The sequence below is a fragment of the Diadema antillarum genome, unplaced genomic scaffold (assembly GCF_040938485.1).
Source record: "Diadema antillarum isolate AM-2024a unplaced genomic scaffold, OU_Dant_1.0 seq00000738_RagTag, whole genome shotgun sequence".
Taxonomy (NCBI): domain Eukaryota; kingdom Metazoa; phylum Echinodermata; class Echinoidea; order Diadematoida; family Diadematidae; genus Diadema; species Diadema antillarum.
Window position 1 is genome coordinate 17,932 of NW_027271636.1, and position 27,047 is coordinate 44,978.

At 38.2% G+C, this 27,047-nt stretch overlaps 1 protein-coding gene across 1 annotated transcript; it reads right to left on the minus strand.

Moving 5' to 3' along the window:
- On the minus strand, nt 1-25,793 carry LOC139738355 (integrin alpha-8-like). Its single transcript, XM_071648992.1, has 23 exons — nt 25,662-25,793; nt 24,267-24,355; nt 22,156-22,265; nt 20,527-20,632; nt 18,122-18,227; nt 17,350-17,453; nt 16,785-16,875; nt 16,096-16,141; nt 14,812-14,919; nt 14,000-14,055; nt 13,175-13,326; nt 11,765-11,893; nt 10,891-10,955; nt 9,492-9,639; nt 8,816-8,899; nt 8,215-8,294; nt 7,668-7,757; nt 6,128-6,233; nt 4,921-5,085; nt 4,033-4,233; nt 2,578-2,688; nt 1,080-1,211; nt 1-334 (listed from the first exon to the last, which is right to left on the minus strand). Exons 3-23 carry the CDS (start codon nt 22,182-22,184, stop codon nt 173-175), a joined length of 2,271 nt encoding a protein of 756 aa, XP_071505093.1. The 5' UTR covers nt 22,185-22,265; nt 24,267-24,355; nt 25,662-25,793; the 3' UTR covers nt 1-172.
- Between the last annotated feature and the right edge of the window lie 1,254 nt (nt 25,794-27,047).

Consider the following 27,047-nt stretch of genomic DNA (forward strand, 5'->3'; position numbering starts at 1 on the left):
GTTGATTGCATTATATCCCAAGATGTTCTTCCCTCAGAGTAAAAATTTTGCAAGCTGTCAGCTTACTAAAGTAGGAATTGGTCGGTGGTTCAGGTAAACCGTAAGAGCTTGGCTGTATACCAGGTACTTTCCGTCAGAAATCGTATGTCCAGGTGGTCGGCGATGTAGCACGTTATATCAACTCGGCATCAGAATCCTCGTTAACACCTTCCGGCTTCGTATCAGCATCGTCATTTTTTTCTTGGTCCCCTTCAATATGCTGTGACTGACGGATGCTCTGGCGGAGCTGTTCTTTTTGTTGAGCGCTCAGCTTGCGTCTCTTGAAAAATCCGACCTGACCAGTGAAAGAGTAAAGTGAAAAAAAATAATACATCGATATATATTATACCATGTATATGGGCAAGATGTTTTACCCATCATGTCCCTCTCGATCCAGGTGTATGAATGGGTAGGCCTACCTGGAAATGCTGGAGTAATGATACATGAAATGGCAGGGGTCTTTTGGTACAGCAGTGGCTACACCGAAGAGGCTACCCTGGATAAATAAGACCTTATTATTATTACGCACCTGGTTGATACCGTTGATGACTCGAGTGTAAATAAGCGCACAATAAGTCATGCTCTGTTGCTGATGATGTTGATGTAACCAGTACATGGATTGCTATGCAGCATGCGATCAAAATGTAGCGCCCGCACTGAGCATGATTGCGCATTGGTGGAAAGGTACATGAGCTGATGAGGGCAAACATGCGTTTTAGGCTTGTCTCGGGAAGTATCTTTAGGGACCGTTTAACATAGAAAATACGAATTACAGATAAGATTCGTACTTTGGCAAAAACAAAATGTGAAAAAGGGCACATTGATGTCCATGCATTTCAACCCTTACACCTACTGGCAAACATTTCGTATAAATTCATGCATACTTTACATAAGCAACAACATTCAGGGAGATCATTTGATCAGAACGTATGCATATCATGGTAAATCTTATTGAAACAGAGAACTGCGTCGGCTGTTGTTAAGCTGAGACCAGAAAGGCGTCACCCTAATATCATGGTCAAATCATTCCGAAATCTTACGTAATAGAGGACAACGATGATGATGACAAGGATGAGGAAACCGCCAATGGAGGAAACGATGTAGACCCACGGAGGTGACTTCTGCTGCACAATCAAAGCTTTCTCGAATTCAAAGGTGAAAAAGGTATCGACCTAAACAAAAAGTAGAAGCAGAAAACAACAGCATAGGTAAATCAGTAACGTTGCTTAAAATCGACGATGGTTGTGCATGTTCAACATCACCATTATTGTTCTATACATCCCGATGATAAATTGAATCGTCAATTTACTAGGAACAGTGATGAAACAACGTGCAACAATGGATTAGCTTGGTCGGAAGTGAACCTAATTACTCTTGTAAGACGGAGAGAGAGAGATTGAGGCAGGTACTGATTATATATATAGAGAGAGAACGCTGGCAATGAGACTGTTGAAGATAAGAACGTGAGAACGAAGAGATTGTTTGTATGTCCGTCCCGTATATCTCTCTCTATATATATTCTATCTTTCTACCTGCCTCAATCTCTCTCTCTCTCTCTCTCTCTCTCTCCGTCTTCCAAGCGTAATTTGGTTGATACAGTTGAGGAGGACGTGAGAACGAAGAGATCGTGTGCCCCTCCTGTATCTTGGAAGAATATATGTTTTTAGGCCCATATGTGATTATGTACAAGAGTAAAAAACAACCCGGTTTGCTTTTTAGATTTGAGGGCGGAAGGTACACATTAAAAGTCTACTTATCCTTTCAATACTTAGCATCAACAGGTTATTATTTTTCTGATATCTCAGAAAGTTTGAGGAAGATCAAACAATCCATTCTGATATGAATAACAGGCTATGAATTTTTGAAGTTTCAGTGCCGCCATCACTGGATGAGGAGACTACTACAGCTTGTGAGTCACTGTTATTATGTAGAACGATAGAGAAAATAGAGAAAATATGGAGGAAAAATTAAACATATTTTCACTTTTCTCGCATATAAATGAGCACTTGACTTGCCTCTTTTAGAAGTCGAAGTCGAAGTCGAAGTCGATGGATTGTGAACTTTTTTTCAAAACAAAACTTTGTGAAATTCTCTTTATCTTGTCTTTATCGTTCTACGCATGTGACATCATAAACAGTAGTAGAGTCTTCTCATCCCGTAGTACATGTAGTAGTGACTGCGCAGAAACTTCAACAATTCATAACTTTTTAACGGATTGTCCTATTTTCCTCAACCGTTCACTGACGTGTTCTTCTAATTATTGTTGCACTCATTCAATCCACATGTATATGAAGGGGAACTTGTCTCTTAAGTCCGTTCCTCACACTGGTGTACACTCATCCGACGTTAAAATTATACCGCTATCTTAAAGTCGACGTGAACCGGAGGACCCTTCGGCAGAGTTTGAGCAGACGCGACAGGCGTGAAACCTTTTTGAGTGTGAGGAAATACACGTCGTGGTATAATGGCGCCTATTGTATGATTGGATACTGTCTCGGTCTTGGACAGAGCATGTAGAAGAGATCAGGCTTTACTTACATCTATTGGCTCAACGGTTGGGTATGGGCGAAACGAGACATCCGGATAGATCGATCCAGTAACATCCACCGATACCGAGGAAGCGAACTGGACAGCGTCTATGGATGTTTCCTTTAACCAAAAAAATTAATGACGTAATTCCAACCTGTTCTCCTATATGTCAAAGATTTCTTACCAATTCCAGACAAAAGACTTGTAAAATTGATACTCTTCCATACTGGTATGTGATACTATTTGTGCTTTTGTTTTTGTTTACGTTCAATTGTTTGGTGTTGTGCTGGTGTGACATAATAAACACTAGTAGGGATAACAGATAAGAAATGTATAACTTAAAATGATTTACATACAATACTAAATACGTGTAATAACATGAATACATAATCTTATCTGAAATTGCCTATATAACTACATTTGGGTGAGTGACCATAACGCAATCAAATGACTAGTGCAGCAACAATTAAAATCGTAAAACTGCTTAAAGTGACTTCACGTCGGGTAATATAATTCCAGAATTTGACTGGCCACTGATGGTGCTAGAATGTGTTTTATGCAGTACAGTAAATGACACGCCTTGCCCTATTTCAAATTAAAGTAAATTTCATGCAAGTTGATTCCATGAGAGCACTTCACCCTTATGTGATTTGAGTGCTGATTGGAAAATTAAAAACAAAAGAAAACAAAACATCACATCCTCGTAGAATTATACATACTGTCCAAAATCCCTTGCACAAGAAGGGTTGAGAGGTGTCCTCTGAAACATAGCTTTATTTTGACTTTGGATATCAGCATGGACTGTTTACGCTTTGACACTTTTAGAGTTACTCAGGATTTATCATGGTTTTTATCAATTTCATTGACAGTCCGATACATCTGCTATGTAGAATTTTGCATCAGCATGGAACAACAGAAATGGTTTAGAGTGTAAGTTGGTCATGAACCGATTGTTAAATAACACCCAAAGACACTTTATAACGCAATTCCCTCTCCTTTCTAGATTCTAGCTTAGTTGACGATTTTTTTTTTTTGGGGGGGGGATAGAATACGGACAGACGGAGCACTAACTTTTAAATTCAATAGTTTCCAGGGGGATGTCGTCCAATGAAATAAACTGAATGTCTTATATGCCTAATGATACGTATATTTAGGTATACAACTGTAGTTCTGGCAATGACAATGATGGTGAAGATGATACTGATAATATCGTTATTCATGATAACGGTAATAATAACAATAGTCATGGTCAACGATGAATAATGAGTGACGACAAATGATACTGATGATGACATTATAGTACTGCAAGATCGTACTGTGCAATTTCTAGAACGCTGCATACAGTATTTAAAGACACAAACAATCTCGGTCCATTCCTTCAACCTAAATAAGATTGAAAGAGCAGCAGTAGGTCATGTTGGTCCTTTCACATTTTCACCAACATCCCATGTCTGTGTCACTCACCGCCAGTAAGGAATCGGCGTCCACGTAAGCTTCGAGGTCGATCACCACAGCATTCGTTCCCGCTGTCGCCCCGGTACCAAGAGAAGAAATGCGGCAGGTGATTAAGAAACACTCCGAAGCAGTATTGCGGTCGACTATCAGAATAGTCTGTGTTGAATTATTCCGCGGGTGAATGGCCATCATTGTATTCGCAGACAATGGCTGTGTGGAAGGTAAATGAACATAGACAATAATGACATATCATATAACTCAATAAAGTTCTACAAGCATACAAACATTCCTACTGACAGGATGTCATTCGATTCTGTTTATATTCTAGATATGAGTTTAATTTTCCTAATTCTATTCATTATTCTTTGAAAGTGAAGAGAAAAGGACAGATGGTCTATTCCACGCATTGGTTGACTGAAAGATAAGAAACGGTAGTAATTAACAAATTAAAAAATTGTGTGAAGAGTTCCGAGCTAAACTTATTTCATTATCTATGTTCTGAAAAATGAAATCATACTGACAACATAAATGCCTGTATACGTGTAAATCCACAATCATGGAGACGCTTTTTTCTTAATTGTCAAGAAAAAACTGGGCATTTTGTTGTATTAAGTTAATGAATGTATTAATTAATAAAACCTAGATACACGCGCAAATCATATTTCGTTGCCTTTATTTCTCTAATCCCCTGAAATTCCATTGCTTTTTTAAACAAGTAAAAAACATGATTTTTTTTTTGCAAACGAATGTCATTATTACATCAGTCGACAGAGCTGACGCCGAGGTTCGATTAGGAACCTTGTCTCTGTGATGAATAATACAAATAGCGACACATTCAGACTTTGTGACAATGTTCGTGATATTGTTGCCGTGATCATAACTGAAGAAGTTGTTTACCGTCTCCTTCACATCTATAGATCTTATGCTTGAGACGGAACACGTGTCACCGGTATTCATGGTAACGGTCGGTTGAGTCGTGATGCCAGCTCCGCTCGCCAGGGTTTTCGGCCATAGTATCGTTATGACTGTCGAACCAATGAAGCTTGGCCCAGCGTTGCTTAGCTTTGGGAAATAAATCATAATCATTATCATTACTGGTAGTAGTGGTGTTCATGGCAGTAGTAGTAGAATCAGCACACTTACTGGTATTGTTATTGGTATTGGTATGGTATTGGTATTGGTATTGGTATTGGTATTGGTATTGGTATTGGTATTGGTATCGGTATCGGTATTGGTATTGGTATTGTGTTGGTATTGGTATTGGTATTGGTATTGGTATCGGTACTGGTATTGGTATTGGTATTGGTATTGGTATTGGTATTGGTATTGGCATTGGTATTGGTATTGGTACTGGTATTGTCATTGTTATTGCTCCTGGTACAGGATTTGGTATTGGTATTGGTATCGGATTCGGCATAGGTATTGGTATTGGTATTGGTATTGGTATTGGTATTGGTATTGGTATTGGTAATGGTATAGAATGAATGTTAGTGTTAGCATACTACTAGCATCGATATTAGCATTTATAATATAGTATCAGCATTACCATAATCATTGTCATTGTAGTAGAATAAGTACTACACTGTATTGGTAATATTAGCATATCCATTGTTATCATTTCAAATATTATAATTACCATTAGACTTTTTGTAAAGAGTTATTAAAACAAGCGTAGCGAAAATAGTGGTGGAAAGACAAGTGATCTCAGATAGGAAAGAGCTTTCAACACGGAAGTCTGCTTTTATTTTGCTCAACTCACCGCGCGTTCAATCTGGCCTGGGCAATCGAAAATCGAGATTGCTGAATGCCGATAGGAATTCGATGTCATAAACAATTAATGATATCAACAACAGACCTTTGTACTCTATCTTTCTCAAAATTAATATCTATCCTTATTCAAGTAAACATCAAAACCAAGCAAATCCATGAATGAAGACAGCCTCAGGTAACTTTCACATGGCGATATTTCCCTACAGAAAGTAGGCCTACTTAGCTCAAGCATACGTACCTGAGAAATATTATATGAATACTAATAGAGGAAGACATCGTATCATTTCCATAGAATGGCTATACGTTGTATAGTAGGATATCCGATTCAACTCACGGAAATGATGTGGCTCATCTGAGGCCCAATGTTGGCCACGTAGGATCGGTTGCGATCTGACGGATAGTCTGCCTCCTTGACAACCAGTCTCTCAGGATTCGGGATTCTTTGGAGCAAACAGAGCATAGATCTTTGGGTTTAAGCAGAGGCGGATCCAGGAATTCCATCAAAGTGGGGGGGGGGGGGGGAGGAGGGCGCGAAAATATTTCTGGTGCTACTTCCGGGTTTCATTTCACTTGATTTTTCTTTTTATCTATTTTGTTTTAACAAAAAAAGATGGGGGCGGAGCCCGATACGCCCCCTTGGGATCCGTCACTGTTAAGGAATGATGCAAACGCGATTGAGACAAAAAAAAAAATCTAAATTTTGTTCATAATGTAGATAATATGTATGAAAATGAGTCATATGAAGACGAACACTTCTAGTGTGTTCGACACTATTTTTTTTTTTTTTTTTTGGGATGGCCGGACAATTAAATTTTGTAGCCCAATCGGGCCGCCAAAACATAACTTTTCTGAAAAAGTAGAAGCCCGACATCTATTTCTGGTGGCTTCAGGCTACCGGGCCACTGCTAATGTCTAGTAAGTTACAAGCTTAAACATGATAAATGTATAGTGTGTACAAGTGGTGATTTGTGATTTGACTTCGATCCTCATGGGACTTATTATATTGATAAAGATATATACATATATCAAGTTGTCCCAAGTTATAAACCAAGGTCTTCACGGGATACGCCTAATGTGGCACAGTTTACCACAGATCAGAACTATATACATCTCGGCCATAAGCTGGAGCTCCCTTACAAGCTCTGTAAGGGAGGGGGGGGGGGGGGGATTGTTGTGCTAATGCAGTGCGATCCGGCCATTTCGGCGCCCTTACTCTCTCTAAAAATAAAAATAATAATAATAATAATAACATACATATATATATATATATTCATTCTTGAAGGAGTGAATTCAAAAAAAGAGTGAATTTTGAGTGAATTTTGAGTGAAAATGTTCATTTTCACTCGTTTTAGAGTGACCTCAGGGATCATTCCAAAATCTTCAAGTGATCCCTGAGGTCACTCCAAAATGAGTGGAAATGAATATTTTCACTCAAAATTAACTCAAATATCACACTAAATTCACTCTTTTTGTATTCACTCCTTTAAGAGTGAATATTTTCACCCGATTCTTTTTTTAGAGAGTATATCTTAAATAATTTGGCCCGATATGGAAGAAACAAAGTTTATATCTACAGGTTCACACTAGCAGTTATTAGCAGGAATTAAACGTATCACACCGCAACAGTGCTGTCATCTACGCTGGCCCACTTAAAATCATAGTCCGTTTTCAAGGGAATTGAAAATTTTATTTCAAAATGCATAACTTGTTTCTGTTGGGAGTTTTGTAGAAGTTTTAATCAAGTTTCAAATCCCTATTTCTTCCGTCTTCACCGCGTGAGCACGAGCTGATGGTGGAGGAGCAGAGAATTAGGTACACTTTATATCTATTTGCTATAGTATCTCTCGACCCGAGGGGGGAATCAGTGAACTCACCCTTGGAGAGTCAAGTTTGCCGTGGCGTATACCGGAATCTCGACAGCTAAAGAATTATCTGAAATCTTGCTGGGTTCCTCGTCATCAGAGCTGGAACAAACAAAGGAGATACAATATAGGCCTACTACGATATCAATTGCCAAACACTTAAGTTTTAAGCGTATTCTTTGCAACCATCCTGTATGGAAATTAATGTTGATACGTGTGATTATTGATTATTACAGATGCAACGTGCGCAGTGAAAATTGTTGATAATGTACAAAATTACCATTTACTAGTACTATATAATCTAGTATGTGTGTAGACCCTATAGTTTAATGTTTGATGAACTTGCTAAAAATTGTTGGAGTTATAAAGCAATATGTCACAAAGAGAACAATGATTAAAATCAAATCGAACGACAAATGATTATACGCTTGTTGGCAGGTGAGACATTCGAGGGCATAGGTAGTTCATTGCAGGTAGTTCTATTAATTCTATTACTAATTCTATTTTATGATTACTAGTATGTCATTTTATGAATTGTATCAATTGCTTGCCGCCTTACCTGTGTGCATGTAAGTCGATAGACACGTTCCCACGGAATGTACTGTAAGTCTCGGTGTGGTAGCACAGGAAAAATGCAACCTTTGATTCGTACGAAGAGTGAGGAAAGAGAAAAATTAGTATCACACTTACAAGAAGTTTCTCATCTATATACCGTCTGAGACATGTTCCATTCTGTTTGATCACACATTGTCAATTAGACAGATATGTGTATTGCAGAGATTTTTCGAAATCAATAAAAAAAAAGATTGAACGTGATACAAAATTCATGTTTTCCTGTTATGAGGACTATAATGAGGTTCACTCAGAAAAACAAAACAAACTATTGTTTGTTTGTTTGTTTGTTTGTTTTTTTGTAAATGAAAGACATGACACACGCAAGAAATTTCTGGCAACATACTTATATTGGAAAGCCCTGCCTGTGATATAGCACGAATTGCACAAAATAACAGTTTTATATGAGTAGACAAAGAAATGTGAGGAATTTTTGTTTAAACAATTCGAGACTCAGTAGGTATTTTCAGAAATGTTGACTTTCATTTGTGTTTGTTTGTTTTTCCTACCGATTGGCACTATTTGAATTCAACATTTGTTAAACTCACAGAATCACCAGCCTTGATCGGGTTACCAATGTTGCATGTTCGGATTCTTGACGGACCATCAAAGTTACAGGTTGCAAATGCGCCCTGTAAAGAAACAGAAGAACCAAACAAAATGACACTTGATTGCAACTGATTTCTTTACATCGACCCAAAAAAGCATCGGATAATTGTCTGATAGTACCCATGATTAAAAAAAAAAAAGATCACGGGCATACTAGACTGGCGTTTTGTTGCAACCGTGTCCGTTATAACGGCGTGCACTTCACAATTAAGGATTTATTCCTCATGATATTACTGATAAGTGTCAGAATGTCCATTCTTTCATGGATTACAGATACTGACAGATATATCCAAACAGTCTGAAATTTTCCTTCTTTCCTTTTTTTTTTTTGTTCTGTCATATGTCCATATATCAATATGGACACAGGGGGCCCCACCATCAAGTTTAAGTCTTCTTTCTTTGATTTATTCCAATGACTTGGTGTATATTATGTTTGTTTGTGTTTGTGTGTCTTTTTATTGCACTCCAGAAAATATGGTGAACAAATTGAATTGAAATTGAATTGAGCACAAACACACACACACACACACACACACACACACACCCAAGCACCCATATACACGACGTGTATACACACAAAAAGAAGAATTCGGAAATAACTCCTGTTTATCTCACTGTACTCAGTCTTCCAACGGTGACAAAGTATACACCTTCGGGCTCGTGGATCTCAAGAACGGAGAGAAAGGCATCCTCGCCCTTGTTGGTTACGATGACATCCACATTAATCCTCTGGGACGTCCCCAGTGTCACGTGGGTGACGTCACTTCACGAGAAAAAGACAGCGCAAATTCCGTTCTTAATTCATAATTTAAATACATCCTCTTTCAAAAAAAAAAAAAACCAATAAACACACGAAAATTAAAGGAGATCCGAAATTACAAATGGTGATGTCTGTTTGGAAACACAACCTCTTTAAGTGGTGTGTTGTTCATATACACTGTAATACAAAATAATTACGTGATACATTTCTGTCGCGTTGACCTTTTGTGCTAGCTTGAATGCCAGAAATTGACATTTGTGTTAGGAGTGTATTTAGAATGTTTAAACCTTATAGTAGGGTCTAAAATGCGATGTCTTACATGTCTTAGAAGTTAAGTCCTAAGAATTCGCCTTTGACCTCATGATTCCTCTCAATAGCACTTCCAATTCTGCGAATCACCATCTTCACTAACAGTGTTTATCGCATATTGTGTTGATATCAAAATATGCACTATGCACAGACACGCATGACGCTTTCTGTTCTACTTGCCAGAGTGACAATGATATCACGTAACAAGTTCATTCTATTTCACCATCCACTCTATTTGAATCGAGTTCTTTAATTTTATACCCTCTCTTTAAAAAGGAGAAACGTATTACACCCTCCGGGGGAAAGAAATGGAGATTGTATTAAAACATAATTATTATTATATGTATGTTTATCATCTATTTATGCATACGCCTATTTATAGATCTTACAATATGCAAATGATTACTCGTATTCCGTGACTTCTAGTATTGTCAGCATCATGTACGGCAAGGGGAAAGATGTAGATAATGTGCTACCGGGACGTTCCTCGCCCTGATCACTTGTGTTTTGTCTGTTTAAATGTCACATTGGCCCGTGTCAGATCTTTGATACTGAAACAGTTCTGTTGTAAAGATATAATCTGTTGATATTCACATTAGAAACCATCGATGCTAATTAGGATCAAATAATATATCATTTATATTTTAAGAGTTTGTTCGCAAAATTCGATAAGTCCATTTTTGAAGATTTTGAAGTACGGTATCTGTCATAAAGTACAAAATAACACCTTTTAAATGATATATTGGTCATTACATATAAAGTTACATTTTTGAAGTTATGGTAAAAAGAAGCAAAAATTTTCTTAGAATTCTCTTTATTTCTCTTGACCTTTAATCGCAAATATCTCCATTTGGCAAATATGGACTTATCGGTTTTTGCGAACAAACTCTTCATTTACACGCTATGATTGTAGATATATAATGAAGCATATACCCGAATTCCTACCTAGTTGCTTGTACTCGGAGGTCAGGAAGGCACACATCTCCAACGCACTCCCTGGCGAACGGAATCTGTGCATGTATTGGAAGAGAATTATTCCTGAGCTTAGAGAAGGCCTTGGGTATACTGTTCTATTGTGTTACACCATACAATCACCGGAATGTAGATCTGTCTACAAGACAGTACTTTACTCCATTCACTCATAAATAAAGACATTTATGAGTATGTCAACACGGAATGGCCTGTCGTAGTAATTGACCTAGTCAGTGGAGTCCAATTTGAACATGTCACTGGCTTACAAACAATGATATTACAGACATATCTCTGTCATTTGTGAGGGATCGATGTAAGTTACCTTTTTATCACAGTTCCTGCTTTTACATAAAGTGTAGGTATTCAAACAAAATAAATCATGAGTTTAACATTTATTGCCTCATGTTTTCAATGCAGGTTCATCAACAGATACCATAGCCTATCTGTCCAGAGAATTTCGGCAAATTTATATTTTAAAAAATGAAATTATGAAAGTGAAAGATTGTGCAGCTGATACACTATATAGATTCAAAGTTTATTGCCTCAATGAGACTTATACGATTTGGACTTAAAAGGGAATTCCCCATTGATATTATGTTGCTTTGTATGAAACTAGAATTATCAGAAAAGTAGATCACTAAAAATTTTAGAAAAAGTTTAGACTATTCTTGTGTGTCTGATTTTTACTCAAAACTTTCTCCGACCTGCTTCTAGCTTTCTGTTTCCATGCACATAAAGATATAGGAACGCAGTATCAGGACGGACTTTCCCTTTAAGTATTCCGTACTGAGGAAGTCCAGCAGTTGTGAAACACCCAGAAATAATTAATGAACAGGGGAAGTCTTACCGAGTTGACGACGTGGGTCCGAGTGGCGTCGGACATAACCGGCGTCATAACGCTGGTTGACTGGTCATTGTCGAGAAGTTGAAACTCCAGAGAAACAGAGATCGGGGTTTGTTTGTCGATAATCATTGGCTGCAAAGACACGTTTAAAGCCATTATACCCAGAACAAAAAAAAAATGGCTTGATATTCAAATATAAGGTGATTTACCCATTTCTTAGAAAGTTTAAGCCTGCATGTAGGAATACAAGTAATCATAAGTTTCAGAATGTTACAGCCATGGACGGCTTCTACGCACTGAAGAGGCAGGGACGAACACTCTACGGATTTGGCTTGACATTCAGAGATAAGATTATCGACTTACATATTTCTAATCTTAGAAAGTTTACGCCTGAAGGAGTACAAATAATTATGAGTTTCAGAACGTGAAACTTATCTAAATAGAATAAGAAGTGGTGTTTCGGCACCCTTTAAAGAACGCCAGAACCCGATCTGACGGCGGAGTTTTGGGGTACCCAAGTTATGACGTCACGCCATACATGGACGAATCAGCCCTGTGCTGCTGCTGCTGCGCGGCGCGGCGGTTTAAAGCATGGATTCCGCATGATCCGTGCGCAAAAGTGCGGCGGAATGATGAATAGTCAACTGACTTACAATCAATGCTTGAACATTGTTCGGTATTATCTTACATTACGTGCTTAATTTATCTTCTTTAAACTAAGAGTATGTTTACGATGTAATTAACTTGTAAGACGCTTACTTGTGCTTTTGTGCCTCAACTCGTGCTAGATAATGATCAATGTTACATTAAAAGGGAAATGGAAACAAGAGGCTTCGTATGGACTCACGCAGTGTCAATTATGCATAGGTCTAAACATTGTTTGTAAAGTTTGTAAATATATGTTACTTCCTACTTTTCATCTATATCCTTCGAAGACAAGTGTTGCACAAACTTCGCAGGGCGATGAACGTTCATTTCTTTACAGGGACTACTCGTGTCAAAATACCACTAGTGAGCTTGCTTCAATTATGCAATAGTTCTGGTTTTGATTTTAAACACATACGTTTACCGGACATTATAACATCGCATACTATAATCGAGCAATTATCATTTTCATTATTGAAGCGAACCCCGCGAAGTGGAACTAAGTGCAAGAGGTGAAAATCTTCGTGATTTGTATGGCTAGTTATCACTTTTTTGTGACCATGAAGCTATGTTTCACAGAATGCATAACTATGCGGACATCTGATGACATCAAGATTCAACGAGCCTACTAAACAGAAATTACAACTTTAACATAAATCGCGTGTTTGAAAAAAAGGGGGGATCGCTAAACATCCGAGTCTCCGAATCCTTGGTATAGACTCTTGATAATGCAGATAGGTGTTCTGAATGACGCAGAAGAACACTCACCGAAATATAAGCCTGATGCACTAAGTTGGTTTCATTTCGACCAGCAGAAATTGTGATGGTTCCTTCAAGAGAAAACTGACTAGTCGAAAGGAAGGCTGCTCGACGGTTTACGACTTGATGAACAGTATCAAGCTGGAGTGTGTAGGAAAACTCTGTCGAAAATCCATAAAAATGAACAGTCTCGACAGAAAGGGAGAGATAGAGAGACCAACAGAGAGAGGGGGTGGGGGAAGTAGGGGTTAAAGTAATCAGAGCTTCAATCAAGATGCTCCGATTTGCTAAGCCAGTGCAAATGATTTGTGAGAAGGGTAAACGCACTCGTTGCGATGATAATTATACAGAACAAGTAATTACAATTAAGAGTAGCCTTTTTAGGGCACCTCGTTTCAGCTCAGTTCAGTTCAGTTTATTTCTGCATTCCATTGTCAATACAGGCTTTCAAAAAATTAGAACATCTGCGACTTAATTCCAGAAAGTTTGGTCGTTAGAATCGTTTCTCTGCCCTTGAAGTTTAGTCAGATCATTAAGGCCCTATACTACATAGTAGTCCTGATTTGAATACAAAGAGACATAAAAAATGAATTTAACATCTTTTACGAAAAGGTATACGAGCAGGGTTCAAAACGAGTAGGGACGTACCAATTGTTGAGGGTCAGAGTCTCCAAATTCGTTCACTGTGAAGGGCCTACAGTGTGATTCATCTTAAACTGTCTAGGTGTAATACGTGCAGAAGACAAAACAGTGTGTTGCATCTACTATTGCAGCTTGGTGGCAGGATATTACTGACATATTCTAAAAGTGCAAATTATTCGCTCATATTATTACCTATTGCGCTATTCAATTCCTCTCCGTTGCACGTTATGGACACAGCGACGTCAAAACTGGATCAGGAACCAAAGCATGTAGACATCAGTGACTTAATTGGCATGGCAGCATCAAGAAAAATACTTTTGTATACAAAAATAGATTGTATGTTTGTTTCGTCTACAAGAAAAGAGACCACAGATTGCAAAGGAGGGACCTGCTTTAGTCAAAACATGAGCACAACAGTTAGTATAAAACATACGCTATTACATATAAGTGCAATATCAAATGATGCTCTCACGGAGACGTAAATTTCCACAATCGATCACTTAAGAAGCAGTTGGTTACTAAGACAAGGTATACTTGGATATCTTTATAGCATCAATCAAATGAGTAACATGATATGATTTTTTTATAATGCATCCTCATGATAATCAGAGTATATTATATACATAAAACATAATTTCATATATTATTATACAGACAGACAGAAAGACATACTAGTAGGTAAATGTGAGGAAGCAGTCTAGAGCAGCCTTGCGAAATCCGTTTTTCCCTTTTATTTTTCTTTGTAAATTCGGAATTAGATATGTTTTGTTTTTTTTTTTGTTTTTTTTTATCGTCACTGTTTTTGTTGTGAAATTAAGCTCGAGAAACTTTACGTATAATGACGTGCTTAATGAAATGATATTGCAGAAAATGCAATGAAATTAAATCATACTGTAGAAAAAAAAACCCTATTCTAATAGTCGGCTCTGTTATTGATTTGTCGCATCATTTGAAGGAAAGCAAATAAATATTTCAGAAAAAAAATACAAAATGATATCCATTACACTATCGGTCCGCTATTGCCGTCCTCAGTAGTCCCGTTCTTGACATCCAGGTTCAGCGATTGTGGAGAAAAGGATATTTCTCCTACGGGAAGTATGACTGGCCTTGTCCTGTGAAGTAAGAAGATTGTTGTTGTTTTGTTAAAATGAAAGGAATGTGGTATCCCTCCCGAAACTATCCCCGTGTATACAATTTAATAGTTTTAGTGTAATTCGCAACATCTTCCAAGAACCTAATCCACAAAGTGGAAATGGTCCAGAGAAGAGCTGCGAGATTCACTTTAAATCGCTACCATAACACCTCACGTGTCACCAAAATGCTGCAAGAACTTGAATGGACCACTCTGGAACAGCGCAGAGAAAATGACAGGCTAATTGTGATGTACAAAATATACAATAGTCTTACTCCTCTTTCAGCACAGGACTATAGTATCAAACAGGTTACTCAGCTGTCGAGAGCTTCGCAACCACATTCCTATCAGGTACCATGCTCGAGAACTGAATCGCATCGCCATTCGTTCTTTCCAAGAACTGTAGGGAACTGGAATTCCCTGTCGTCAGAAATTGTTTCAACGCCATCTGTGGCATCATTCCGAAACCGACTAACGGTTGATCACAGGGGCTAGTTCTTTTCTTCAGATTTTCTATGTGCTTGTAAATATCTGTAAATAAACTGTATTATAATGTAAATAACACAGTCTGCAAGAATCTTCAGCCTATTGAAGGAGGCAGACTTAATCAGAAGGAGAAGAAACACTAATACACACACATACACACACGCACACAAACATTCATGAACACACCAACGCCAACCATGCACACATAATTATATACATTAAACGAGGGAGGTGACGTTTTTTCTCACCTCCCTGATTAAACCCTCACATGTACACAATTCTACAAAACATTACCACAAATAAATATCCCATGAAACTGTACAAAGAAATGTATCCATTGTTGAGATAAGGGGAAAATATTTTATGTAGTCTCTTTGCGGTGCGTCTAAACGCTCATATCGACAAGTTTCAATGATCAAATTTTTAATGAGCTAGTAATGCATGACACAAAAAACGTCGTTCTACCTGAGATGTCAACTGCGTGCATTAATTTTATCATATTTCAGTTATTGCTTTTCCATTCGAATTCCAAGAGCATTATTACAAATATCCAAAATATATTTAATGTGCATTGTTAACAAATCTCTAAGAAACCAGCCACGCACGGTAACCACTTTTGTTTTCAAGATGTCTTAGCTTTGCAATCACACGTCACGTTTCCAAAGCTTACCGAAAGAGAATCACGCTTTGTGACTCATGGGCTCCAACAGCAATATCTTTAGAGGAAAGAACAAGAAAACAATGAAAAAATAGTGTCTTTTGAGTTCATGAGAACTTTCTGTGACATTTCTAAATGAAGCAATCAGATTCAACATGTAAATCCTTCAGAAAACAGCAAGCCATGAACTATGCATGATGTGGGCTACACAATCTAGTCGGACTCACAGGCATTATTTACCATTTGCAGATGAAACAAAAACCCAGCATTAGTGCATTAAAGTAGTTCTAAAATGTGAGTTAGGCCTAGAAACAACCAATGTAATTTTTTTAATGAGAACAGTGCTTATGAGAACAGTACTGTTAAGTACTCTTGAATATACAAAATGTGAAGAATAGTTATAATAAAAATGTTTCCAGACTAAGCCGTCTACAGATATGGTTTGATAAATATAAAAATAGTGACATCTTCATATATTTTAGGCTTTATTGCAACATTCTTATATGGTAGGAAGTTTCAGATACAACTGACCTACATATTGTATGCATCCAATGTCATATCTCGAACATTTTTTTTTAATCACTGCTTCCAATGGTAAACAGATCCTTTAAGCACTTCAGTGGTATTGTCAAGGGCTAATGTTCCATTCCCACTTACAACAAGTGACCTCTAAGCTCTAACATTGGGTGTGCTCTCTTTACCTGGATACGTGTTCTCATCGACGTCAAGACCCCCAGACAGGGCGAATCCAAAATACGTCAACGGTCTGTTGATCGTTGAAGGACTGAGAATCTTAAAGGAGAGAATCGGCAATTTTAAAGACATACATGAGACACTGATTACTAGTGGATTATGGAATTTTACGTTACTGAAATTTATCAAGGCACAGGCTTGGAAGCTCGCATGATTAGTACTTCTTTCATCATCCCTAGCACAATTTCTACACTGTGATTTCAAAACCTTATAAAGATGACAATCTCACAGAATTTTTGATTTGACTTGAATTGCTTTAATAGACGGACGAATTCTGTTATATCACCGTTGTACGCTTTAAGCAATGTACGGACTTCCTAGATGAGCACGAACTATAAAACCATGCCCGGAACCACGCTTTTGTACCCAAATTCAATGTAGAACAAACAAAATAGAAGAAAAATTCAAACTCTATACCGCCAGCGCATTTCAGTTTTCTTTCCTGGTGAGAGAATTATAGGTAAGAAGGGTTTGAAACAAACGGAAATTGAAGTAGGGCCTACACCACTATACTTGTTTTGGTGAGAGTTCGATGGGACTGTTCCGCCCGTTGCCATGGTAAATGAAGACCTTGCCATCCTCACCGCCTCCACAGAAAGGCGCACCCACCGCTAGATCTTGAACGCAAAAACAGAAGAGAACAAACATGATTGTAGCAGATAACACGAAAACATAGCCCGACATATTGGTTTCTATTTCTAAAAAAAAAGCACTTAATAAATCCTATATTATGGATGTAAGAGCTTACAGTTGTTGATGGATGGGGATGAGAAATAACTTTTAAACCAAAGGAACTATATCACTCGTATACATGGCAGGTCAAATCTCTGTAGCTTTAGAATACAACTTACATATAAATAGGCATATGAAGCAATATACGACTAACTGTCTTGATTAATGCATATGAAATGATGCAAGCTGTAATTATATAATCTCTCCCCTTCCCTCTATATCTCACTTGATTATATAATATGTATATATATTATGTATGTATATATATATATATATGATATATATATACACATTATAAGAGAGAAAGGAAGTGAGACAGATACAATCATAGATGTAGAAAGTTATGATAGATATGTAGATAGAATGGTAATTGGCAGATATGTTAAGGCAGATTTCAGGTCACTTGGAGCGTAATATGAGACATATTTTACAAACAATACTAAAACAACAACAACAACAACAACAACAACAACAACAACAAAAGCGTCGCTAATCAACCAACGATATAGGCGAGTACGTGTACTACCAGAGATTGTTATTTGACGCATCGTACCGTTAAAGCCATCCTGGTTGATATCGCCGATCGCTGCCAGCGAGTAGCCATATCGACATCCTTCGGCGTTCCCAACAGCACTGCCGAGGTTATCTGTGAATCCTCCCTGCAGTTAGATGCAATAAAATCTCAATGTGAGTGTGTGACAGCCAAACGAACACATCATGCTCATATAGGTGAAAACTTACTCAAAACAGTACTATTTTCAGAATGAACGTCTGGGTTTGGGGGTGTTTTTTATTTTTCTCTTTTTTATGCTGGCCAATTAAAAACTCCCTCGAATTGATGCTTGGAATTCATCGGAACGTCATAAACACCATTTTTTAAAGAAATAAAACAAAACAAAACGAAGCAAAAACCTACGTTTCGAATTTGGCGAACAACAGCAAAACCACTGACACGTCGGTAACAAGAATTTCCTTGTCTTTGTTTCTGTTTTGACAAAAGAAATTTCTATTTCGCAATGATGATTTTATTTATCCGTCATGACCTGATAAATTTACCCTTGATAATGATTTCAATTGATTTTGTGCTATGTAAATGTTATTTGTATATACTGAACTTATAACTTATGTGTTACTTTAAATTGTCATTGATGGCTGTTGTAAACACCACACTGTATGATTTGTATGGAAACCTAATAAATGAAATGAAATGATCACCGGTGGATTACCATATTTTACGTGCTTGTGTGTTAAATTCTACCAATCTCGTGATGTCAACCAAATCTATATCACGTTTGCATTCTATGTGGTTTCTTAATGGGTCAGAATGCATAATCAACCCGTTCGAGAGATTCTCAAAAAGAATCCTCTCATTCTATTGGCACACCTTGTCATACATTCCCATAACACCAAATGTATCACGATAATAGGAACACACCAATCTCGAGAAAAGTGATATAATTTTAAAGGTTCTGCTCAAGTGACAGAAGAACTGTATACTGTTTACTGTGGTTCATGTTCTGTCACCCTGTGTCCTGACAATAATTATCAAACCTCTGCATTACTTAAAATAGTTTGTTAATAAAAGCAAAATATTATTAAGCAGAGGGGTGAAGTTTAAGGTGTGAGTTTTCTTCGATTTGTCTCCTTCTACAAATGAAATTAGTAAGATCGTTAAATTTGTTAGATCATAGGTCAGCAGTAATGTTTATTGAATCATAAATCAGCAGTGGCGACCTTACAAATTTCATTTGTAGAGGGAGACAAATTGAAGAAAATTCACACGTCATTTCGTTAATACTTCAGCAGAAAGATTGTTCTCGTCATGGTAACATGTGGCCATTATTTATCATACCCCTAAGCGTGTCGAGCACCCGAGCAGCCATCAAAATCAAAGAAAGAAGAAAAAAAGAGACCCACGGGTCTAGCGCTCACCTGAGTATCGCAAGTTTAACTTTCACGCAGTCACTAATCTAAATTATTCACAGTTCTACCAAAATTTGACCAGGCATTCTTATAGAAGATGAAAATGTACAATAAGGGCCAAAATTTTTAAAGATTCCTTAATTTTGAGGAGAAGGGGGACCCCTGGAGCCCCCGTAAGGATACTACCTGCCAAGGAACATCGGTCATATGGTTCTCAAGAAGATGAAAATGTACAATTTAGGCCCCATTAGGATCCCTCCCCACCCCCCTTCCCTGGGTCCCAAGGGGGACAACCTTCCGCCATGAACAAACTTGAAACTACAGTCATCAATGTACTAACTCATAGTATTAACTTAGCTCTATCACTTCCGGTTCTAAAGAAGAAGATTTTTAAAGATTCCTTCATTTTGGGAGGTTTGGGCACCCTGGGGCCCCCTGGGTGGGGCATGGTGCCCATTTTGTCAAATTGAGTTCCTAACCCCCTAGGGATGCTACCTGCCAAGTTTGGTGAAAATCGGTCATGGGGTTCTCAAGAAGAAGATGAAAATGTACAATTTAGGCCCCATTAAGACCCCTCCCCACCCCCTCCCCTGGGTCCCAAGGGGGGCACCCCTGATTCCGCCATGAACAAACTTGAAACTCCAGTTATCAATGTACTAGCTCATAGTATTGACTTATCTCTATCACTTCTGGTTCTAGAGAAGAAGATTTTTAAAGATTCCTTCATTTTGGGGGTTTGGGCCCCCCTGGGGGCCCCCTGGGTGGGGCATGGTGCCCATTTTAACAAATTGAGTTTCTAACCCCCTAGGGATGCTATCTGCCAAGTAAAGTGAAAATCGGTCTTGGGGTTTTTGAGAAGAAGATGAAAATATAAAAAGTTTACGCACGACGGACGACGCACGACGCATGACGCACGACGCACGACGCACGACGGACGCCGGACTAAGGGCGATCGCATTAGCTCACTTGAGCCTTCGGCTCAGGTGAGCTAATAAGAAAAAAATTGTTATGGTCGTAATGGGCATATGCACATACCTGTTGATCATTGTAGTATATGTAGACCTTGCCAACCTCCCAGCCATTAGCAACATTTCTTTCTCGATCAGTGTAAAGCGGGGCGCTTATTATCAAGTCTTCGAAACTGCCATGGAATGAAAGGTGGGGATGAAAAAAGACAGTTTATGATAACAGATTCATGACTCATGAATAATGCTACGTTTACACCATGTTCCTGGCGGCCGGCCGCGGCCGTGGCAGCCCAGTTTGCCGGAAACGTAATGCGCCGTGGATAGATGTGACATTCTCCGGTTGTTGTATTTTTTGTTTTTGTTTTTGTTTTGTTTTTCTTGTTCTTTCCGTATTAGTCTTGTTTATTCCAGTCTGACCAGGTTAGACTACACAATATTTTACGTCGCGTCGCACTACGGACCGCCTCCAAGTTTTGTTACGGCCTGTTACGTGCTGTCTCTTTTTGTTACGTTCACTCCGTTTTCATACGGCCTACAAGGTTTCTCATTAGCGATCTGACACGGCATCCACGGCAATCGCGTCTACCTGTCCCGTCCCACCGCGTTGTGTCACTTCCATCCCGGTTTGTCCACGGTGGCCAAAAGCATGACTGCCGTGGCCGCCAGAAAACGCAGCATTAGCCAGTTCTGAGTTAGCTTATGACACATTGGTACGAATAGTGTAACCTATCTTTTCTCTCAGTCGGTTAGGGGCACTATACACGTTTTCAGAGCGACATAACGCATTAGCTTTACCTAACAATTTGGATTCATCAAAGAATTTGCGCTGAACAGATGACCAGAATGGTCGTTCAGTTAAGACTTGGGAAAGCATCCATTTCATTATTTTGCATTAAATGTATTCACAATCTCTTTCTATTGGTATTGTCAAATACCACTTTTGCCGTCACGTGCATATATGCTGGCAAGCAGCATTTATAAAGATTACAGGAATAAACATTACATCACAGATGCTTATCCCAGTGGATTTAAAAACAAACAAGCCTGTTGGTACGGATGACCATTTTTTTTTCTACTCATGTGCAAAGCGGAACTGCGACCTGGCCTATTGTGTTTGCACACACATACACTAAGACAAAGACTTTGGTTGATAAATACTTTAATCAATATCTTTTGCATGTAGCATGACAACAATTTTTCTAAATTTAGTTTGCTGCTTCTAAGAGGTGCATACACATTCATCTCGAGTTGTTGACAAATCGTGCATTTAACTATTATTACATCTTTATAATTGGTAGTTACTAACAACTATTCTTATCAAAGTGGGTGAGCACAGATGACTGTAATGAATCGTGAATTGGGCAGAATCAGTGAATAAACGGAACAAATCGTATAAAATTGAACATGCTCAAAAGAGTTGTCTTGACACTACAGTACCTTGGTCACTAACACATCTATACTTATGCAAATAAGATGGCGTAATGATGTGTTTGCCTTACTAACTTTACTTTTCATTTGCTTCAAAAAAATGTAGATAATCTCCTTTGTAATGATACAAGAGTTCTCAGAGGGTTTTTTTTCGCCCTGAAGTAGTACAGAAATGCACTGTAATGTATTACGTAGGACCATTTGAATACCTCTGCATACATGCATACATATGAATGCACTAAGTCAGAACTGACCTATTGATACCTACCCGTCATTGTTCAGGTCCGAGGCTGCCATCGTGTGACCAAAATATGTACCCAAGTTTGAATCTTGCGAAATAACCAAATATTGCGCGAAACTTCCGTCGTATAGCAACACCTGGTAAGAACAGAAACGGAGAAAAAAAAAGTCAAGACGATGGCAAGAATCCTGCTGTTTATGGAGATTATGCCTATACACTTGTACAATCCACTGAGACAATATAACGTGTCGTCTTTCCTCTGTCTCAGTGGCTAGTCATTTTCTTCAAATTTATCATGTGCTTGTAAATATATGTAAATAAACTGTATTATAATATAAATAACACAGTCTGCAAGAATCTTCAGCCTATTGAAGGAGGCAGACTTAACCGGAAGAAGAAGACTATAAAAAATGACGACAACTACAGCAACAACAGCACATATCAATGCGAGACAGAAATTCCCACGGAAAAATGAAAACGAATTTGGACCAATATCTATAACAGGCAAATTATTGGATTGTCAAACTTGAAATTTCAGTCCCAATTATAAATCTGTATGAACAGCTGCTGTCTCTCAGTGCCGAAGATCCCGAACCATCCACCATGAGGTCCCGGTTCGAGTCCCATGGTCCTATAGCGGTTTTTACCCATTGGAAAGTCACCTTGTATATCCGCACTGACTAGTCATCGGTGGAACCTTCAAGCCACCGGTCCCTTGGTTTCTTGCTTACTAAGTCTTCATTGCTTCCTTATCAGACACTTAAAATAAATAATAACTCAAAATTAATTTGTATGAAATCGAAATCAAGTTTAATTCTAATTTTCAAACCTTCAGAAATAATAGCAAATCCAGTCGTGTTTCATGGCATTACTATACATGAGTATATTTGTTTGTTTCTTTCCTTAAAAAAGGAGTGCATCAATGAACGTGGAATAGACTCATGATTTCAAAACCCTTCTTCCAAAAACTGAAGTATAGGACTTTCGTCACTTTCTGAGAAACATCTAATCTAATTCTAAGTTTTGGAACTCCTCCGTAATGTTTATGCGGTATCGCGTTCGAAATATTGATGCCTTCGCATTATCTAGTGTGTACATGAAACGAGTTCTGAAATGAGCTTTGCACATGGTATTAAAATCAATTGCGATTTCCTTTGATCTATCGTTTCTCCAGAAATACAGGTTGTGAGCCATTCGGTATTGATAAATGGCAGATTGCATATAGAAAAACAAATACATGTTTTGACATGTAGCAATGTGTTCAAATGTATTCCGAATACCTAAACCAATAAGACTAACGATGAAAATCTCACAACACCACATCATTGCCAGCAAAATCCAGGGTCTCTCTTTACACTACAACAAGAAAGTGAAAATTACACTACTGTAATACAAGACTATGAAAATGGAAATGAAGCAAGGAGGATCTCATCGTAATAGGCCTACTAAACTGAGACATTATATTGGAGAGGCTGGTAGCGTAATATATCATATTGGATGTACATATATATATATATATATATATATATATATATACGTGTGTGTGTGTGTGTGTGTGTGTACGTACGTACGTTGTCTTCAGATGTGTCCGTTGTGAGAGTTTGCGGGCTCAAGTCAAGCTTGATCTCGATCCAAAACATTTAAACCAAAACATACGTCTTGGAAAGGTTCAAAATTATAATTCATCTTCCATCACTTGGAATTTACTTCCAATACACTAACACATTCCTGAGTCCGCCTTTGCTATTATTGGCTTTAAAGGGAAACGGACCCAGGACTCGGGAGGGCGCTGTTGCATGGGCTCGTGCTTTTAATAGGCATTTGCCATTTTCGGAATGTCTGCATTAAACTAATTCGTATGGTATGTATTAGAAAATGGTCAAAATACTGTCAATCTTCGTCTCTTCATTCGGTTCCGCCTACTTGCAGAGGCAGAGTTTGCTCTATAAGATAGCCGATATTGCTCTATATACAATGTACATAGTCCGACACGCACGGTCGTACCATCCATACGCTAACCGGTCTCCGGGAACAGCGATAGTGCCGCAATTTAGTTCGATCGACAGTAGTTATTAGCTTTGTATCGTCTATCTTCGAAATGATGATGGCGGCGATCATATTCATTCATCGAAACTTACTCTGCCGTAGCCGTTTCTGTAGCGAGGCTGTGAAATGGCGAATTCCGTAACACTATCTCCCTTGAAATTTCCGAACGCGACAGAATATCCTGCAAGGAGGAGTATGCAAAATATATCAGCTACAAAATGAAATAAGCTAAATAAATGATTTCAAAGTGAATAATACACACACACAAACGCACACACACACACACACACACACCGGGACGATACAACCGATATTTAGTGAGTCAAGTGTTTACTATCAATCTCTTTTAAGGCGTGCTGATGTACTATCATGACTATGATATCCATGAGTATAACCACTGGCACATCAAATCCACAATAGAAGGACGGCAACTAGTTTTCAACGACAATAAAGATTTTTCAATGTATAAAAAAAATCGTCATTCACTAGTAAGCATCAAAGAGATTAAAACCGGACAAAGGAGGAAGAAAGCAATATCACTGAACGTCTATTTACAAACAAATTTCCTATACTGCTTGTTGAGATCTGTATGCACTTTTTTTTTCTCGGTACAAACTTGGACATGAAGTGCATTGCATGCATTGGACTCCTTTTCTATTAATTCTTTATGCTCTTTGATTTGAATCGGGTATCAACTTTACTTCGATCAGGTCAGAGAAGAAATAGTCTGCATGTTTGACCATCAAAAAAATGATGTGGATTTTACCCAGAAAAAAAGCAACATAAGAATTGATTCGAAGAGCTTTGCAGCGTGGAAATGGTGAAGTGACGGAATTTGATCACGGTATAGTATCAGATACGGGTTGTCGCATTTGTATTCCATCAGTCATAATTGCTCCGGATGTTTTTGTGTTTTCTTAAAAGCTTCTCTTTGGATTATCAATTCCCCAAGCGAATGTAAGGGCAGTGGTCAAGACTAGGCTCTTGCATAAAAGCAACCCTAAGCTGAAATGGTTTTGAAGCAGAATCGCTGGGATATCTAACAATTAGTCTACATAATCTTGTTTTGCAAATCAGGGAAACAAATCCTTGAAATCATGAAAAAGAAAATGAGAGACTCTTTTAAATTGCTTTCGCCTAGTCAAATGCTAAACAGATATCGGTCTACTGCATGCTTGTTTCGTAATTAATTCGTGACCTATGCGGATATCATGTCGCGTGCATAACGTGTCGAATGCATGAATATATTAGGTAGCACTTCGTGTGACTTTATATCTTTTATCAATCAATGTTTTTTCCCACTATTCTTTTGACTGTATTACTCCAAACTCTCTGTCGATGTCGCGTATATTGCTGATGGACTCTTTATTTTAAATCTATCAATGGAATGTTTGATTGTAATTATGGATCATAATATTCTCATGGCGCCATCTCCTCGAGCACTGCTCACGACACGGCATAAACATTCGAGCAGTAGTTATACGTACCGAAATAGAATTCTCGTGAGTACTGAGACCTGTGACCTTGTGGTAGGTAGAAGTATGGTGAATCTTCATCGATGTTGCTCAGTGTATACCATGTTGACCCTGAAAGAAGACAAAATCCATACAAAACAAGATGAAAAATACTTTGAAGTGAACCTGATTCAAAAATTATACCATTCACTTCGGTATACAACCAGCTCACCCTGGCTCTGTACACTCTACACTGTATATACTGCAGCTCGTGTCATCCCTGCACACAGCCAGCTCAACTGGGCTGTGTGCACTCTGCACTATGTCCAGCCTATGTCACCCCGGCCTGTACAGGTACACAACCAGCTCACGCTTGCTCTGCACACTCAACACTACAAGCTACTTCCAAGTAAACACAAACTTTCTCCGAACGTTACTTCTTTTTTTTTAATGTTCCGTACGTCTTCGTATAAAATGGACGTTTTTCTAACGTACATACTAACTTCAAAGTTGGGACTTAACAATTACCGCAAAGCACAGGTTTTTGGGAAAACGTTTTAAAACATCGACGGACGTTACAAAACGTCTTTATTATGTTTGCTATGTCTTCGTCCTTTAAAAGCGTCCACAAAACGTTTTTATTAGGTCTGCTACGTCGACTTCGTCTATAATGAACATTAAAAAAAAAACGTTTTTATTTGGTCCGCTACCTGTCCGTCATTGGTTTCTTTATCAAGAATATTCATGCCTATTTTTGAATATTCAAATAAGAAAATATAAGCTTTGAAAACTAGTGGAAATAGATAAAAGACATTGAAATCTAAAGATTTATCCTGGGTTCAAACTTTCTGTGTTAAAAATACACTTACCTACGTTGTTGTTCAGTTATTCACAATTTCAAAATGTGTTATGAAGAGGTATTTTCATATGATTGGTGTGAGCTTGCTCTGCACACTCTACACTACACCCATTTCATCTCCTAAACATTTATAGCCAGCTCAACCTGGCTATCAGCACACTCTGCATGTCACCCTCAATACGCACCCAGCTTGCTAGATTTACACACTCTTTACACAACCCATGTTACTCCGGTCTGAGGGTACAGGGTATGATTTTCATGAAACACAGTGCGTTTACACACGTGTATTTAATATCAGATTTTTTTTTTTTGGGGGGGGGGGTGTGTGTGTGTGTGGGGGGGGGGGGGGGGGGGGGCTTGTGTCTTTGGGCCAGAGTCTAAAGGTTAACGGTTAACAGAATAAAAAGGGAGCAAGTTACGTCTGTGAAATTTCAATACCTGCATGTATGGTGTAAAGATTTGATGAAAGTTTAAGACTCAACTATTCAATGTTGGAATCATATTATCATTATTTTTGCTGCACAATAATGTTCAGATTTGTTTAATGTTTTTATTTTGGT